This window comes from Phocoena phocoena, chromosome 8 (assembly GCF_963924675.1).
Source record: "Phocoena phocoena chromosome 8, mPhoPho1.1, whole genome shotgun sequence".
NCBI classification, from domain to species: domain Eukaryota; kingdom Metazoa; phylum Chordata; class Mammalia; order Artiodactyla; family Phocoenidae; genus Phocoena; species Phocoena phocoena.
The window spans coordinates 95,963,405-95,982,043 of NC_089226.1; the positions used below are offsets into that span (position 1 = coordinate 95,963,405).

At 39.2% G+C, this 18,639-nt stretch overlaps 1 protein-coding gene across 5 annotated transcripts in view; it reads right to left on the reverse strand.

The window, feature by feature from the left end:
• The window catches only part of PHF21A (PHD finger protein 21A), a 153,116-nt gene that overhangs the window by 45,742 nt on the left and 88,735 nt on the right, over positions 1-18,639 (reverse strand). For all 5 annotated transcript variants that reach the window (XM_065881956.1, XM_065881960.1, XM_065881959.1 and 2 more), the window contains exon 4: positions 5,581-5,781. In XM_065881956.1, coding sequence (XP_065738028.1) covers positions 5,581-5,781 — 201 coding nt within the window. The remainder of the gene's footprint in view (positions 1-5,580; positions 5,782-18,639) is intronic.

Consider the following 18,639-nt stretch of genomic DNA (forward strand, 5'->3'; position numbering starts at 1 on the left):
CCTACAATCTTTGCTCTGCAGGACTGCTGCAGAAGTGAGGAAAGATCCAGAAAAAGGCGACAAGGTGGAAACAAACACCTGAGTTTCAGAAAGTCTTATAGATCAGAGTCTGAACTGAGCTGAGAGGACTTGACTGATGCTCCACAAGCGCTACTGCAGCTTTGAAGCTGTATTTTTCTAGACTTTCTATTAGAGTAATTAAAGGAGCCAGCTACAAAACAAGAAAATATAAACAACCTCATTTCATGGCATACACACCTATCGAATGCTACTAGTCACTCAAGATAGAGATGTTTCCGAAACGTGAAAATATACCTGGTCTAACTTGTTGGTTCTGATTTTGATATTATTTCACCTGTTTCTTCTTACTTGCACTGTTCAGTTTGGTAGCTAATAGCCTCATGCAGGTATTCAAATTTAATGAAAACAAAATAAAAATTAAAACATCAGTTCCTCAGTCACACTAGCCACATTTCACATGTTTACAGCCACACATGGCTAGTGGCTACCAAACCGGACAGTGGAGCTTTCCAACACTACAGAAAGTTCTATTGGACAGCACTGCCCTCGACCAGGGAAAAGGACCCCACTCTCCCTGACACAGATCTGAACAAATTCCTTTGTGAATTTCTATTTCAGTGTCTATGCAAGCCCTTGTGTATTGTTTGGTTCTAAGTAATTTTTCTACCTTAAACACATACATGCATGTATTATCTAATATTTTAACAACTTTTTTTTCTTTTAACCTAAACAATGTAATAATCTGGCCCTGTCTATCCCATCACAGCCTAATGAGCAATCCTTATTGGTGCCTGCAATTAAAATCACCCAAACAGGTTCCTCTTCTCTAAGTCAACAATACAGAATGGCTCATTCTCCTTGCCGTTGTCCTCTCAAGCGTGAAATGGGAGTAAAAGGGGGAACACGGATAATTATTTATTTTGGGAGGTAGCAGGTCATCCTGCCTATCAGTGATGAAAACCAAATAAAAGCTAAGTGCTATTTATCATCAGAAATGTCACAGTAGTGTAGCAGCGGGACTGACTTTGTATTACCTGCTATTTTTAATATGTGTTTTTAACCCAGTGTGATATTAGCTCTCTCCATCAATTTAAAACATTCAAATACGAAGAACTTTTTGAAGTGGTGAGCAAGTCACACCAGATGGCATTCAATCCTGGTGCCAACACAGGTTATGGAAGAAAAGCTCTAGTCAGCAGAACTCACTGACATGGATTTTAAACACAGTCATGCATGTTGGTTCTACTTTAAAAGAGGGTCAATATACTTTTGTTTAAAACACCCTTGATCAGGTAAGTCATTAACAATCTTTAGAATAATTTTTCTTAGAAAGTGAGTAAAACCTCAAACTCACCTGATTTATATACTTAGCATTACCTGCAACACTAACAAGCACTGAATTCTAACAAGTCTGTTCATATGTTAGGTTAGCATTTTTATTCTACTTTATAAATATTTGGTTGTAGCTAATTTCACTCCATCTATTCTAGCATCTACATAACTCTCTCTGTGTACAGAGGCACAAGACCTAGGACTATATGCACTGATGAAAAGCTTTTGAAGACTACATTTATTTGCAAACCATTTACTGACACCAGGTTCTGACACAGGTGCTGCTTAGATCTTCACTCCTGGTCTGGTGCTTATCCTACTGTTAAGTACTAGGGAACATAAGTCAAACTCCTGGAGTTCTGATGACAGAGAGTATCTAGAATTTTGATATCCAAACCTAAGGAAAACCTCTGAATTGTTCTGGCAGGAGGAAGAGAAGACAGTGAGGAAAGGTGCCCAGAAAAAAAAAAAAAAAATATTTTTATGGAAGCTGTCATTAGTCCTTGGCTGGTTGATGCTATCCAAGTACGATCACCTTCAAAAGATGACAGCAGTTTCCCCAGTTTCATGAAGGGGCTCTTTATGAACAAAACCCAAACTGCATGAACTAGAAGTTAATGCAGAAAATACATGGCAAGAAGCACTAACAACAAAATCCTTTTATTTTTTTGCTAAGTTTTTTTTTTTTTTACCTGCAAAGCATGAGGTATCGATTTAAAAAAGATAAACTCCAACGTACAAATCAGAACTTAGAGGCATTATTACTATGGGCTCTAATTAACTTCCACAACACCTATTTTAGACTATTTGTTTAATTTTTTTTAAATTTTATTTATTTTTGGCTGCGTTGGGTCTTCGTTGCTGTGTGCAGGCTTTCTCTAGTTGCAGCGAGCGGGGGGCTACTCTTTGTTGCAGTGTGCGGGCTTCTCACTGCAGTGGGTTCTCTTGTTGCAGAGCATGGGCTCTAGGCACATGGGCTTCAGAAGTTGTGGCACGCGGACTCAGCAGTTGTGGCTCGAGGACTCTAGAGCACAGGCTCAGTAGCTGTGGCACACAGGCTTAGTTGCTCCACGGCATGTGGGATCTTCCTGGACCAGGGCTCAAACCCGTGCCCCATTGGCAGGCGGATTCTTTACCGCTGCGCCACCAGGGAAATCCCTATGTGTTTAATTTTGAATGGAAGGTAACTGTCGTACACTCGGACAACTATCAATAGAACCCCTCCTCCTTCTGTCTATGAGGGTTTATTTTCTGTTTGGTTTTATTAGCTGCATGCCTCTTTACATTTGTACTCATTTAAAATGGCAGAGTTGTGAATTTAAGTTGAAGGGTACGCCTGTGTTCAACTATTCTTTCTTTTTTTTTCTGTAGTTTGGAAAAATTTCAAAATATACATACAAACATAAGCTGGAGTTAGCTGAGTAAAGGGGACTGATCCTCCCACCGCCCCATGGCTTGGTACATGCTAATCACCTGACTTAGAATAAAACACTTTCTCATTCTAGCCCTTCCTCCCTGCCCATGCCGATTGCTAAATTAATAGGTAATCCTTTCTGGACTTAGATATTTAGTATATGCCGTGTATTAAACTTCCCATTTGTCCTTGACCTCATGAATCTTTAATGACTCCCTATGACTGCCAAAACCCCCAAAAGTTCTGCCACATATTGGAGGGCTTCCACAAGCTAGCCTCTTCCCACCTTCTGGTTTTATATCCCTCTCCACCATTTCCTGGAATCCACACTCCAGCCACATCAGCCTACTTGCTATTTCCAAGACACGCGTTTACTTTTTTGAGTCCATACTTCTGTTCACATTGTTCTCTACACCTCGATGCTCTTCCCCCTGTGCTCCATCACTGAAATCTCACTTATCTGTCAAGGCCCTGATCAAAAGCCACCTCCTTTATGAAGCACTCTCTGATCCCTCTAGTCAATATTGCTGTCCTCTGGTATTTTCACAGGTGCTTTCATTTTATTCTTCTTTGTTAGCTGTTTACATCTTCCTCTCCTCTAAATTTGTTATGTTATTGAAGACAGAAATTCTGTCTTATTTACAAGACATTGCCTAACAGAAAGCTTGCATATAGTAGAGACTCAATAAGTATTTACATAATGAATGAAAATAATTATCATAGTTTACCAGATTCTAGGCAGGGACCATTACTACCTCTTAATATACCAGAAGCTCTCATATAAGGAACATGTGATAAATAATGATTGACAGTTTACTATAAAAACAAAACCCAATAACCTAGAGATCTTATGGCTTTTAACATTAAACAGAACAAAATAATATAAAACAAGCTTAGCTAAATCAATTAAATATATCAAGTGGGCTACCAGATGGAGGGATGCCACATAACACTGTTTTGGGGATAGCCCTAGGCCCCTTACTATTACCATCCCAAAGCAGCACAGAACTCAGATTACCAGGGAAGGAAATAGCTATTGTAAGTATTATATAAGTATTTTCTCTGATTTGTGTGATATGGAATGGTACTTGAACAGAAAGTTTCCACGGGTTAGGAGAGAAAATTCCTAGTACCAGGAAACAATGAATTCTACCACACTCCTTCCATGTAAACACTTTCTGATCAAATTGTACTTTGAGACGAGAACAACCAATCCAACTCTGTTTAAAACTCCAAAAAAAGTAAACTTATAGGCAATCTTTTAGAAGAAATATAAATGCTGGTCAGGGGCGGTTTAAAGTCAGTTTGAATGCCTAATTTCCAAATAGCCTTGGAGATTAGGGTAAAAATGATGTAGGCCACTCTAGCTACCTGATGTACAACAGGGATTCTTCATTTTCCTTCTTTGGCATTTTATATAATGTTGGCATTTCTCTTTTTGGTATTGTATGGCAGTCTACAGTAGCGAATGGGCGGAATTTTTAACCAGAACATCTGGGTTCAAATCTTGGCTCCACCATATAATAGATATATGATTTTAGGTAATTACTTAATCTTTCTGTGCCTTAGTTTTCTTTTCTAAAAAACAGAGATAATAATAATACTGTCCTTAGTAGGATGGGGTGAGGACTCTGTATGGTATACATGTAAAGTGCTTAGGACAATGCCAGTATATGGTAACCTCTATTAACTGTTAACTATCTTTAGTAATCTTCAGTATTTTTGTAAGTAATGTATTTTTCATTTGCAAAATATTGTATATGAACCAGCCCAATGTCCATAAGTGGTGACTAACCAAGTAAACTAAAATCTTTTTCTCTACATATAGATACAGTGAAGATGGTGTTGGTGGGTGAGAGGTGTCCATGCTTAGGTTTCAGAAGATCCCAAAGTCTTTGAAACCATGTGCAAAAATGACTGTATTAGGTGTGAGTGTGTATTTTTCCAGGGAGGGAATCCATGGCTTTCAACAGTCTTAAAGGAGCCTGGGACCTCCAAAGATCAAGAACCACTGCTCAAGTGTCCCATTTTAAAAGGTATGCCCACACTACATATAAGTATGTGGAGATCAAGCTTGAATACTTTTCTTAATAGAAACATTCCCAAATATGTCCTTTTCGTGTGTCTTGATTGCCTCGATATCCTTACATTATATGGTAGTGTAAATGCCCTTTTCAGTAAAATCATTTGCACAGCTACACCAATTAGCATATTATTAGGCTTCCCACCCCTTAGTGCTATTTTTGACCTGTAGCTTCCATTTCAGATTTCCTTTAGTATATGAGAACAGATACATATTCTCATATGAGACGAACCGGACCTGGAAATGAATATTTCATTTCTATGAAATATACCACCTTCTAAATGCCTCTTTCTACCTGGTTCCATGGGTATTGATCCTGGAATATCTCCACATCTAAAATTGCTAAGAATTCCAGAAAAACAAATCCTGAGGGTCAAGTCACAAAGACTTTTAGCACAAGTGCAAATAAATACTTCCAGAAGTTCAAAAGAAGACGTTAATTCTGTTCTAATACAGAGAAGTGATATTTTGTTGTCACTGATTACCTTTTCTCCTTCTTTGGACAGATGGGAAATCAGTTTAACTTTTACTCCTTGGTAATGTCATTTCCTTCAGGCAATGAATTTCAAGTGATTATCATCCCAGTACAGTATAAAAAAGTAACCAAAATAACCTTTGTTTAGTGCTGGTTGAGGTTGGTAACATAGTCTGAAACAGGACCTAGTTCTCCATGACCCATAGCAAATCAGCCTACAGCACGAAGCCCGAGGTGCTCCATCCACACTTGTACCTGTGAAGCAGTCAGGCTGGGAGAGGATGCAGCCGACTGGGCGTGGTGGTGGTACTGCTGTTGCTGCTGTAGCTGCTGTAGTGGTTGCTGCTGTGCTGTTTGTAGTTTGTTTTCAGATTGTGGCAATGGCTGTATTTGGAACTTGTCTGGTTGTTCTTGCTTTACTATCAGGTTCTTCCGAAGCTGTTCAACTACTCTTTTCTACAAAGGAGGACAAAAAAGAATAAAATCTATCAGAATATTGTTCTATCTCAGCTGTACAGAAATAGGCAGGAATTATATGCCTCTGACATCTTTTCTGTAACTAGCTTATTCTAGATCTTGTTATCTCTAAAATTTACAGATTAGACAACTGAGGAGAAACCCATGGCATAAGTAACGTTTTATATCAATCTATAAAGGGAAACGGAGGCACAGATGAGAAGAAAAGCTAATGGAGGTCGCATAGCAGAGCTGAGACTCCTTGACTATTATTATTTAGCGTGCTGGGCTGGAAGGGCAGTATAACGTAGCAGTGAAGACAGAACTCTGCAAACATACTGCCTCAATTCAAATTTCAGTTTTGCTACTTACCAGCTATATGATGTTGGTCAAGCCACTTAACCTATCTGTGCCTCAATTTCCTGTTCTGTAAAGGTGAGGTGATTAATAATATCCTTAGGATTCTTACGAGTACCAAACTGCCTCACGTAAAGTACTCGGAACTATGAGTGGCACACACTGCTGGTCATTTATTTATTTTTTTTGCATCTGGTAACATACATACCAGTTATACTACAGTAATTTTTGTTAATCAAACAAACATCATGTATCTAATGGCAGTTTCATCATGTATCTAATGGCAGTTTCAAACATTAAACAGACTTTTAAACAAAGAAACCTTGATCCCAGCACTATGCAATATACACGACAGACACTGTAAATAACTGAAACGTAACTCATGAGCACTGCTTTGCTGGGACAGGATCTGTGAAAACACATACATTTGCTTAGGCAGAGTAGTGTTTTAGCTATACGGGATGAAAATTTTTAATTAAGGTTTTTGGAATTTTCTGGCCTTGTTGAAATCCAAGAAAATGGTGCATTTGGAAACCTTCATTACTATAATAATACATTTCAACAAAAGGTAAGCTCCATGTGGGTACGGATTTATTTTGTTCACAACTAACCTCTGCATCTAGAACTACAGTGGCTAAGTAAATGTCCTCATTCTCTTCACATGATGTGTGAAGTGATGGAACCAAAGACCAGCAAATGGCTCAGAGAAAATACAATAACCATTTGGGGTCAGACCTGGGTTCTGACTCTCCTGCCCTAATGGCTGGAAGAAAGTATAAGCAGCACTCCTCGCCTACACTTTCAAGTGAGTTCACCAGCTGAGGTTTGTTATTTCTGACAAAAATAGATTACTGTCTTCTCATATAGATTTAAATAGAGAAGAAGTAAATGAAGATCTTTAAATAAGGGGTTAAGTGAAACCATAAGGGCCGGGTTGATTTCACATTCCTGCCTATGATTCTAACCAACTTCACTACACACACTCTCTAAAGAATCCAAACCTGCAGGTTACTTCCTTGACATATTTGAATGTTAAAACATTTACAAAATGGATTTTTAAAAACTTTAAGTCAATACAAAATACATTCTTGAGAAAAATTTTAATATTTTTATTACTGATTCTTTTTAGGCAATGAAAATATCACATAAAGGCCAATTTGGTGCGGCAGGGGTGGGGGTGGGTCTGCTATACTTTGTACTCTGCTAGCACCACCTCTTTGAGCAGTTAAATATTAAAAAGAAAAGATGTAGAGTCCAAAGTCTTTCCAGAAACCATCTGCAGAATACTAAAAATACAAATTAATAAAAAAATTCTTAAAAAATAACTTTCAAGTCTTCAAAATCCTGTTTCTCAAGTGTAAAACTTAGGCAATTGAATAGATATAGTTTAAGAGAAGGGGAAGTAACAGTAGCAGTGGCATGGATAATCCTGAGTACCACACGTAGACTTTATTGCTTGGTGACTGCCAGAACAATAAGACATTTAACAATTAAGTAATTATTTAGAGTTGCTTCCAGTCCCCCTCCCCAACATATTAATCGGCATTAATCGAACATATTAACAAACTAGCTAAAGTACGGCATCATTCTTAGTCCCTTTACCAAAACAAAAACAAAACCCCCCGGCTCCAGTCAGGGGGAGGAGAGAAACCAGGAGGAAATAATACAAACATAAATGTGACACCTGCCAAAAAATAAACTTTGAATAAAAACAGCACAGGAGGGCTTCCCTGGTGGCGCAGTGGTTGAGAATCTGCCTGCCAATGCCGGGGACACGGGTTCGAGCCCTGGTCTGGGAAGATCCCACATGCCGCGGAGCAACTAGCCCCGTGAGCCACAACTACTGAGCCTGCGCGTCTGGAGCCTGTGCTCCGCAACAAGAGAGGCCGCAATAGTAAAAGACGCGCGCACTGCAATGAGGAGTGGCCCCCACTAGCCGCAACAAGAGAAAGCCCTGGCACAGAAACGAAGAGCCAACACAGCCATAAATAAATAAATAAAATTAAAAGAAAAAAAACAGCACAGGAAACTAAATAATTACTATACCAGGCACAAAAGGAAAGGGTGTTTTTCTCCTCTATAGCCGTTTTTAGGAAATACAGTGTGCTCTCCTACTTACTGCCTAACCGGGTTAAACTAGAAGCAAGAGACATAGCTTGGAACCCACTCCCAGTGTTTTGTACAACAGAGGGGAACAGTAGGGGAAAGAACAAGAAAGGGACGCAGGCTAGAGTACTCTGAAGCCATATGGCTAGAGCAAGGTGACAACCAATCAGAACCAGAATCAGAAACGTGGGAGTCAGTGAGTCACGATGCATTCACAACTGTTCCTCCCCCAGGGCCTGAAACTAAGCGAGGAGGGGAGATGGGATCAAAATACTCGCAAACTTTCATTAGTCCTTGAGAAGAGGAAAAAAAGAAGAGAGAGAGAGCTGTGCAGATTGGACACGGGTCAGATCATATGAGGTGAGTAATGCTTTCTTTGAAAGAAGGCGCTGGCATATTTCAGAGAGCCTCTCAGAAATGCATTGTCCTGGCAGTCCTTGCTGTGTTCACCAGAAGCCTAGAAGAATACCCAGAATATAGTTGTGCACGTCTGAAATTTTTTAAAAAAATCAACAGTCAGGGGAAGGACTGTTGCCTTCTGTCAAATAAACTATTCACTGCATTTTGAAAACCAATGATCTAAAGTTAGGTGAGCTCTGCAGTGGAGGCGCTCCTTAGGTGTACAGAGACCCTGCACACTCTTATAAGGACCAACTAATAAAGGAGAGTTGCCCTGTGCAGTAGCTGGCTTTTCTAGGCTCCACAATCCAGTCTTGTTCTAGTTCAGTCTTGCAGCTCTGGCAAATACAACAGTCACATTAACTCCAGCAGGACCCCAATCTGGGTCAGTACCAGTTCTGGGTGGCGGTGAGAGAATACAGCTATAATATTTCATAAATTTTAGCTTGTAGTATCAAGCAAAGTTCTTAAGAAGCCTCATCTCCACAGGAAGTGAGACTATATTCTTCTACCATTTCTTTGTCTTAAACAAAGAAATCATGACTTCTGCTGGTCACTGATGAAGGTTATACTGGCCTAAACAACTGGATGTTTTCAATGTTGTTCACATATAAAGGAGACCTTTAAACATAGCTAATTATCTTGGAACGTTATTCTGAAGCTTTCAGAAAAGGCTAAGTCTCACAAACTGGCCATTCATCACTCACTAACAAGTTAATGAGAGCTAAAAAAGGAGGGGGGGGTAAAGCAATTACACTCCAATAAAGTTGTTAAAAAATAAAATTAAAATTTAAAGGGGGGGTGGGGAACAAAAGAAAGGAAAAAGGAAAAGCTGGAAAGAATGAAGGCAGAAGAGAGAGAGAAAAGTTAACAATTTATTATCTTCTCTCCTTAATATATTTTCTATAAACAACAGGCCAATGTGCCAGGTATCCAGAATGGCAAGTACCGCCCCCCTCAATGCATCTATCAAGAACTGCTCCATAAACCCAGAATGGGATTCCAAGCCTCCAATTCCCTTGACATGCGCATCGCTAGGTTTCATCAGGGCTTGTTCAGGCAGAAGGGTTCACAGAGCCTCTGACACTTGAAGTCACAGTTTCTGAGACAGGTAGTCACCGTGATCAATATTGTGACATTCAGCGATACTATCAACGTGTTCACACGACAGCAAGACAGATTCCAAAGAAAAACACAAAAGTTTATCAGTCCGATTCAACAGAAAATCGGGTTCGTTTTTCTGCTATGGAAGTCAATCATTCCAAGTGCCATGGCCTTGGTCAATACAGAAGGGAGATGGAGTGGTGGAAGAACAACCCCTACCCCTCCAATCGAGCCACCAATTTATTTCCATCCAATCCTCACACAAATCTTAGAAAGCTTCTCTCAAAAGCAAATGCAGGGCTTCCCTGGTGGCGCAGTGGTTGACAGTCCGCCTGCCGATGCAGGGGACGCAGGTTTGTTCCCCGGTCCAGGAGGATCCCACGTGTGGGCCCGTGAGCAATGGCTGCCGAGCCTGCGCGTCCGGAGCCTGTGCTCCGCAACGGGAGAGGCCACAACAGTGAGAGGCCCACATACCGCAAAAAAAAAAGCAAATGCAGGCACAAGCCCTGTCCTCCACAACTGGACGCTGGTGCTTCAAGGCTCCGTTTTTCCACACAGTCACTCAGCTTGCTTGTGTTCCACTCAGCATTATCTGTTCTTGAATCAATTATGAGAGGGCCACATCCACCCAGACATCTTCCTACACAGTACTGCCTTAAAAATTCATCCTTGTTTCCTCTATGATCAACCACACAATCAGAAAATATAACCTCCCCCCTCATACCAGAAACTGGTAGACTTGTACCTTGTCACAAATCCAGAAAGTCAAGAACAAAGCCTACCCATCTTCATACCTAAAATGCAATGAAAAATCTTTCCAGGTCTTCAGACTCACCAATTGCCCAAATGAAACCAGGGATACTACATTTTTTGTGTGCATAAAAACTAACATGGAGAAATTTACATTTCTTAATAAAATCCGAATTTACCCAAAGAGAAGAGAGGAGAAAAATAACCTTTCTACTGTCCAAATGAAAGTCAACCGACTGTTTTTATAAGTAACACGAATATTCAACAACACTGAAGATACAGGAAAGAGATTACAGGAGTCTTCAGAATGCTGCCTCATAATTATCCTCTAAACAATAGGGTATGTTACCGGCATAACATTAATGACAAAATCACAATCCAGGGTAAAAGGTATGTGCCGTTTAAAGAAAATAGAAAATTAAGTGAAGATTCCACCATTTTATGAACAAAGACACAGGAACAAGAAGCAATAAACTCAAAATAAGCTCCTTCTTGATGTAATATATTACTGAAATTCAATGAGAGAATACGTACTGAAGTTATCAGAGGGAATGTTTAGGGGGGACATACAGGATAGAATTCTGACAGGAGAGTAGGAGGAAAAATATTGGTGGCGGCATCTATAAAAATATACTTAGGGGAATTTCCTGGCAGTCCAGTGGCTAGGACTCAGGGCTTTCATTGCCAGGGCCCGGGTTCAATCCCTGGGTCAGGGAACAAGCTGTGTGGCATGGCCAAAAAAAAAAAAAAAGTGTGTGTGTGTGTGTGTGTATATACACATACACACACACACACACACACACACACACACATACATGCATACTTAGATAAAAATAACTGTTTCATTCATTTTGTAAGGCACTAGAAGGTTTTCCCCCAAACTCTCCAATATTCAGTTTCAGGGTTAGAATTAGACAAACAGCTTCTAACCTTATAAGCCTTATTTAAAAGGAATATATTCTTGAAAAACACTACCTGCTTGACAGAGCAGCATCTACAACCTCATCTTATACAGTGAACTGTGTATGCTGTCTTCTAAAGAGGATTTGTTTGGCCATAGAGAGTTGGGAACATAGTTATTTTATAGTTCTTCACAAGGTGTCATGGAATTTGAACAGTAGAATTTAGATGAATTAAGGAACAGCAGCAGTTGGAATTATCAGGGTTTTTTTTTCAGTAAAGTTCAAAATTCTCTACATGGATACTTAACAGATGGTGGAGAATGCATAAGTCATGATACTGATTAGACTCTGGCTTCTTTAATTAAAAAAATATTCTTTGGGGTTTACTCTTCCTTCAAAATACACACACACACACACACACACACACACACACGCTGATATGTACCATCAATAGGTTTTACATCCCATCTCCACAGGAGATTAGACCTTTTATTCATATCAATGGGATTTATATCCCATTTCCACTGGGGATTAGACCCTTTATTTGACAGTCTGATTGAAATGCAGTTTACTTTTTTCTTATTTAGCTCATTCACGCTCTAATAGGTAAACTCAACCCCACCTTCCCCCAACTCCTTATGCATGACTCTAAAGGACTGCTAAGACTGCTATAGTCAAATTCTGTCTAAATCGAGGAACCCTTCTAAGAACTTGGGGACTGTCTTTAATTTGCATCAAACAAGAAAAAGTGTAGCTGTTTACTCAAGAGAGATGGGTCCCTGGAGAACTACAGTGCTTCAATATGTAACATACCCAGATGCTAGGACAAAATAGTACCAATACAGAGACAGACTAAAAAAGAGCACTGCATGCTGGGAATGGTAGTTGTAAAATATTTCTCTATGATAAAAGACGAACGAAGCCAAAATCAGAACCCAGTTTGCTTGCATTTAAGTTCTCTATGTTTCTTTGAAGTACTAAGCTATACTGTCCTGCTTGCTTCAGAAAGATGTTGAAGATCAAATGAATTAATGGTAATAAGTGCTTAGGAAATTGTTGAGGGCAATGTGAAAATCAGAGATGATAACCCATAAAAAATACAATTTCTCTATTGTGAATTTTCAGCTAAGAGCAGCAGCTAATTAAATGTGACTTTTCAATGTCAATTATCTTTCTTTTTTTTTCCAATTTTTAAAAAATTTCTATTTATTTATTTATTTATTTATTTATGGCTGTGTTGGGTCTTCGTTTCTGTGCGTGGGCTTTCTCTAGTTGCAGCAAGCGGGGTCCACCCTTCATCGCGGTGCACGGGCCTCTCACTGTCGTGGCCTCTTTTGTTGCAGAGCACAAGCTCCAGATGCGAAGGCTCAGTCGTTGTGGCTCACGGGCCTAGTTGCTCCGCGTCATATGGGATCTTCCCAGACCAGGGCTCGAACCCGTGTCCCCTGCATTGGCAGGCAGATTCTCAACCACTGCGCCACCAGGGAAGCCCCTCAATTATCTTTCAATCATTTTATTTTTAACACCTAGTCAAACGTTTTATGTTTGTTCAAACCTCGTTTTTTTTTTAAACGAGAATCACCAACAAAAGTACAATTAAGAAAGAATGCTACCTGTTGCCTTTTTATCTCATAAATCAAGGTTATTAGGGAATATTTTCCTGTGTAGAAATCTAGGTATGGCCCAGATTTCTTATACCTCCATTAGTGGTTCAGGGCCATATTCTGAATGCATAAAATAGATGTCCAATTTAAATGTAGCCTGACCCAGCAAAGACCCTAAATACAGTAATGAGAACAGTGGAAAAAAACATAAGAACCATTTGTAATCTGCACAATTTAGCTGTTTGCTAATATAGAAAAGTGTCTGAATCACTGTTTGTACCACAGTGAGATATGACACAAAGGCTATTAATTTGTAAATTAAACTCCAGTTCAGTAAAATGCATGGCCCTCTGTAACTATCTGTTACAAACCTGCACATACCACCAGCTTGTCATTCATCATTCCATGGCTCTACCCCCCAACTTAAAGAGCAGCATTGCCTTGTTAATGTCAGAGCTGTCCCATACACTATAGAAATTCTCTCACTGCTCTGCCCTGAAGCTGTTATGGCTTCAAGAAATATGACTGGAAATGGCTGCACAGTAGCGGTCCCTGACAAGTTGGATATGAAAATACAATTTAAGCACAATAATGATCCTAAAATGGAGGGAGGGAAAAGGAAGAAGAAAACCCAAAACCTGTATTATTTTACAAAATACTGCTCAGATACAACAGATTGTTTTGCTTACTCCAAGCCCTGGGTACACTGGAGATAATGTAGAAAGCCCTCTTTTCACAGAAACACAAGACATAATCAGATTCTGGGAGAGGTAAATATAATAGATTATCTAACCAAATTCTACACAGAATACACGTACTAAGTCATGGATCAATCATTTCCAAAGGCAAGGATATATTTTAACAATCCTCAATTCTGCAGTTTTTGCTTAAAAGAGAGAAAAAAGACAGACAACAGTATTAGAACAATATACTGTATCAGGCAGGATATATCAGGTAGAAAATATTTTTTATAAAATGTAATGTTTACCTTACATTTAAACAAAAGTAGGTCTTATAAATCACTAAACACTGATATTCTGAATAAATATTTTAACAGAAGTACAACCTGAACAATACTCTTGATGCTTAAAAACATGTTTTTTATCATCTGCCATAATAGGATAAACACGTAGATTAAAAAGTTCCAAAGCTACTGAATGAATATCTTTTAATTTCACAAAAAGTATTCAGCATTTCAGTAGTTTATCACCAAGTACTTGTTACAATCACTTAAAGAAAAAAAATGAACAGTGTTACATATTTACTTTCTGACAAGACCCCACATAAAACAACAGAGGAAGCAATTCTATCACCTACGTAAGCTGCCAAGATGAGGGATAGTCAACTTCAAGGGACTGGACCTTCCAAGACACGTGACAGAGGATGATTTGCACTACTTTGTAGTTAGTCTGAGCTTTCTGCATCAGAAAGAGAAGAAACCTGAACTCATCTTTCAGAATTTCAGAGCAGGTTTGATTTTTTGTTTTAAACTGTCAGTACTAGAAATATTACTAAAGAGAGAGAGATTCAGCAATATACGAAAAAAAAGCATGAACAAAGCATTCTGTTAAAAATTTTTAATTTTTATTAAATCTGAGGTGTGAAAAAAAAACATTTTTCATAGGTTATGAAAATTACTAAATCCAATTCACAAATCTCTACACAAATATTTCAGGTCTTTACACACACACACATACACACGCAAGCACATACTCTAACTTTCAGAAAAGATGGAATGGCCACAGTAAAAATGATTTATTTTTATCTTCTTTTAGCATATTTTTTAGTACTGAAGGTGTAGTTACTCTTTACTACACTGTTCTCCAGTTTCCACATCCAACAAAATTACTGAGGTGCAGCGCCAAAAGAGAAGAGGACATTGTACTGAACATAAGATACGTCCCCCCCCTTTTTTTTTAAATTGTAGCCTGCTTTTCATTTTTATATTTTATTTTATTTAGTTTATTTTTTCACTGAAGTATAGTTGATATACAATATATAGAAGTGTACAATACAGTGATTCACAGTTTGTAAAGGTTATACTCCATTTAAAGTTATTATAAAATATTGGCTATATTCCCCGTGTTGTACAATATATTCTTGTAGCTTATTTTATACCTAATAGTTTGTACCTCTTAATTCCCACCCCTATATTGCCCCTCCCTCCTTCCCTCTTCTCACTGGTAACCACTAGTGTGTTCTCTGTATCTGTGATAGACTTAAATTTTTTTTTTTCTCGGTACGCGGGCCTCTCACTGTTGTGGCCTCTCCCGTTGCGGAGCACAGGCTCCGGACGCGCAGGCTCAGTGGCCATGGCTCACAGGCCCAGCCGCTCCGCAGCATGTGGGACCTTCCCGGACCGGGGCACGCACCCGTGTCCCCTGCATCGGCAGGCAGACTCTCAACCACTGTGCCACCAGGGAAGCCCCTAGACTTAATTTTTTAAAGCAATTTTAAGTTCACAGTAAAACTGAGTGGAAAGGGACTTCCCTGGTGACGCAGTGGTTAAGAATCCTCCTGCCAATGCAGGGGGCACAGGTTCGAGCCCTGGTCCGGGAAGATCCCACATGCCACGAAACGACTAAGCCCGTGCGCCACAACTACTGCGCCTGCACTCTAGAGTCCACAAGCCACAACGACTGAGCCCACGAGCCACAACTACTGAGCCCACGAGCCACAACTACTGAAGCCTGCGCGCCTAGAGCCCGTGCTCCACAACAAGAGAAGCCACCGCAATGAGAAGCCTGTGCACTGCAGCAAAGAGTAGCCCCTGCTCGCCGCAACTAGAGAAAGCCCGCGCCCAGCAATGAAGACCCAATGCAGCCAAAAATCAATCAATCAATTTATTTTAAAAAGACGATGATATAATCACTGCACACCTATTAAAACAGCTAAAAAAAAAAAAACTGAGTGGAAAGTACAGAGAATTCCCACATAGCCCCTGCTCCACCACCCACAGTCTCCCTATCAGCAGTCCATCAGAACGGAACGTTTGCTAAAACTGATGAACCTATGTTGGCACATCATTATCAGCCCCAATCCATAGTTTACCCTAGAGTTCACTCTTCTTTTAAAAACTGAAGGATAGTTTATTTACAGTGTTGTGTTAGTCTCTAGTGTACAGCAAAGTGATTCGGATATACATATATATACATATTCTTTTTCATATCCTTTTCCAATATAGGTTATTACAAGATACTAAATATAGTTCCCTGTGCTCTACAGTAGGACCTTGTTGTCATCTATTTTATATATAGTATTTGAATCTGCTAACCCCAAGCCCCTAATTAATCCCCCCCTTTCCCCTTTGATAACCGCAAGTTTGTCTTCTCTGCCTGGGAGTCTGTTTCTGTTTTGTAAATAAATTCATTTGTATCTTTTTTTTTTAGATTCCACATACAAGTGATACCATATGATTTTTGTCTTTGTCTGATTTACTTCACTTAGCATGATAATCTCTAGGTCCATCCACGTTGCTGCAAATCATATTATTTCATTCTTTTTTATGGCCGAGTAATATTCCATATATATATATATATATATATATATATATATGTACACCACATCGTTTTTATCCATTCATCTGTCAATGGACATTTAGGCTGCTTCCATATCTTTTTGGTGATTGTAAATAGTGCTGCTATGAACACACTGGGGTGTGTAATCTTTTCAAATTAGAGTTTTCTCTGGATATATGCCCAGGACTGGGATTGCTGGATCATATGGTAGCTCTATTTTTAGTTTCTTAAGGAACCCCCATACTGTTCTCAATAGCGGCTGCACCAATTTACATTTCTACTAACAGTATAGGAGGGTTTAGGGTTCACTCTTAATGCTGTACATTCTATGGATTTTGACAAATGTACAATGACATGTATCCACCATTGCAGTATCATATGGAATAGTTTCATTGCCCTAAAAATCCTCTGTGCTCTGTGTATTCATCTCTCCCTTGCCCAACCTCTGGCATCCACTGATCATTTAACTGTCTCTATAATTCTGCCTTTTCCAGAATGTCATACATTGGCATCATACAGTAGCCTTTTCAAATTGGCTTCTTTCACTTAGAAATACATATTTGTCCTTCCATGTCTTTTCATGGCTTGATAGCTCATTCTTTTCACCCCTGTATAATATTCCATTGTCTGAATATACCACAGTAGTCTCGATTTTTAGATACAGTCTAATGCGGCAGCTGGTGAGTTCTACAATGACTACAATAAAAACAGCAGCAACACTATCAAATAGATATCACCTGCCAGGTAAGACACTAAGGCTCTGAGCATCTAAGTGACTTGACCTAGGTCTCAAGTTATGGGCAGAGTCAGACTTAGAAGTTCTAGTTCCTGGTATCTAATTTCTTATCTTTCCCCTCCCCCCATTATTTTACTTGCTGGTAAGGACTTGAAGCTCTCACATCTATATACTGTATAATATGGCAAGCCACAAAAGCACCTAGTAGAAAACCTTAAAAAAAAATACCCGCCCTCCATCCCATTCTGCTTTTAGGAAAAATAAGTAGAGAGGCAGTATAGTACAGCAAAAAATAATACAAACGGTCAAGAAATCTGGGTTCTGGTCACATATCTGTCACTACACTAGTTTTGTGACCTTGAGTAAGTTATTTACCTGATCTTGGTCTCAGTTTCTCCACTCAGTCTTCAATATTCTCTTCTGTTAAAATTCTGTGAATCTCTAAATAACAAGAATACAATCTCTTGATCTTTACTTCCCACCTCTACAAGCACAGTACACAGAAAACTACTGGCGCTCACAATGATGATCTTGACACACTACAAAGAAGCTAAATCATTAAAGAATAGTTTCATTCAGGGATTAAAAATTCACATGAACAGGGGTCAAGCAGGTAATGCATGTGAAAGCAGCAGGCCAGCTATGAGACAATAGAGAGTGATGGGAACTAAAGTCAACTGGAGAGGGAATGACCTGTCTAAAGGCACTAATGTAAGGATTGCTTTTAACATTGTTAAAATATCTTTGTTACTTAGATTAAGCCCATGGGTTACCAGTTTTCAACCTCTAGGCAGTAACTACATTCACTGAACTGTAGCTCCTAGGAGAGGAATCAGTCATCACTTAGCAATTTTTTCAACAATAAAAGGTGAGTCAAAAAAGAATTTCAGATAACCAGAAAATTCAAATGGCTTTCCTGTTAAGCAAAATCTTAGCATTGTTAAACAGCTGGGTTGTGACTTTAGTGGGAAGAAGCACAGACATAAAAGCAAGTGATAAATGGGTATTAAGAAAATATGGTAAGATAAAATATCTTAAGATATGAGAGACAATATACAAAATATAAAAGAATAAAAAATTTAGTAATATGTTCCATAATTGTGCCAATTTTATCCAAATAGCTTAAAGTACCTTACAGACAATTTAACCTCCTCCCATCATGTAACACCGATGTAAGAATGAGCTAGAATCAGTTTCTCTACCACCCAACCGTAGCTGTCCCTAGGGCTGAAGAAAGCAGCTGTTTAAACAGCCACACTGTAGAGGTCAGAAAAATGAAGACTACCTTGTTGAAGCTGTCCAGGGAATTACAGAAAGCAAAACATAATCATCAGACTTGGAATCCAACCAGAACACTAGAAACAACTCCTACACTTAACTGG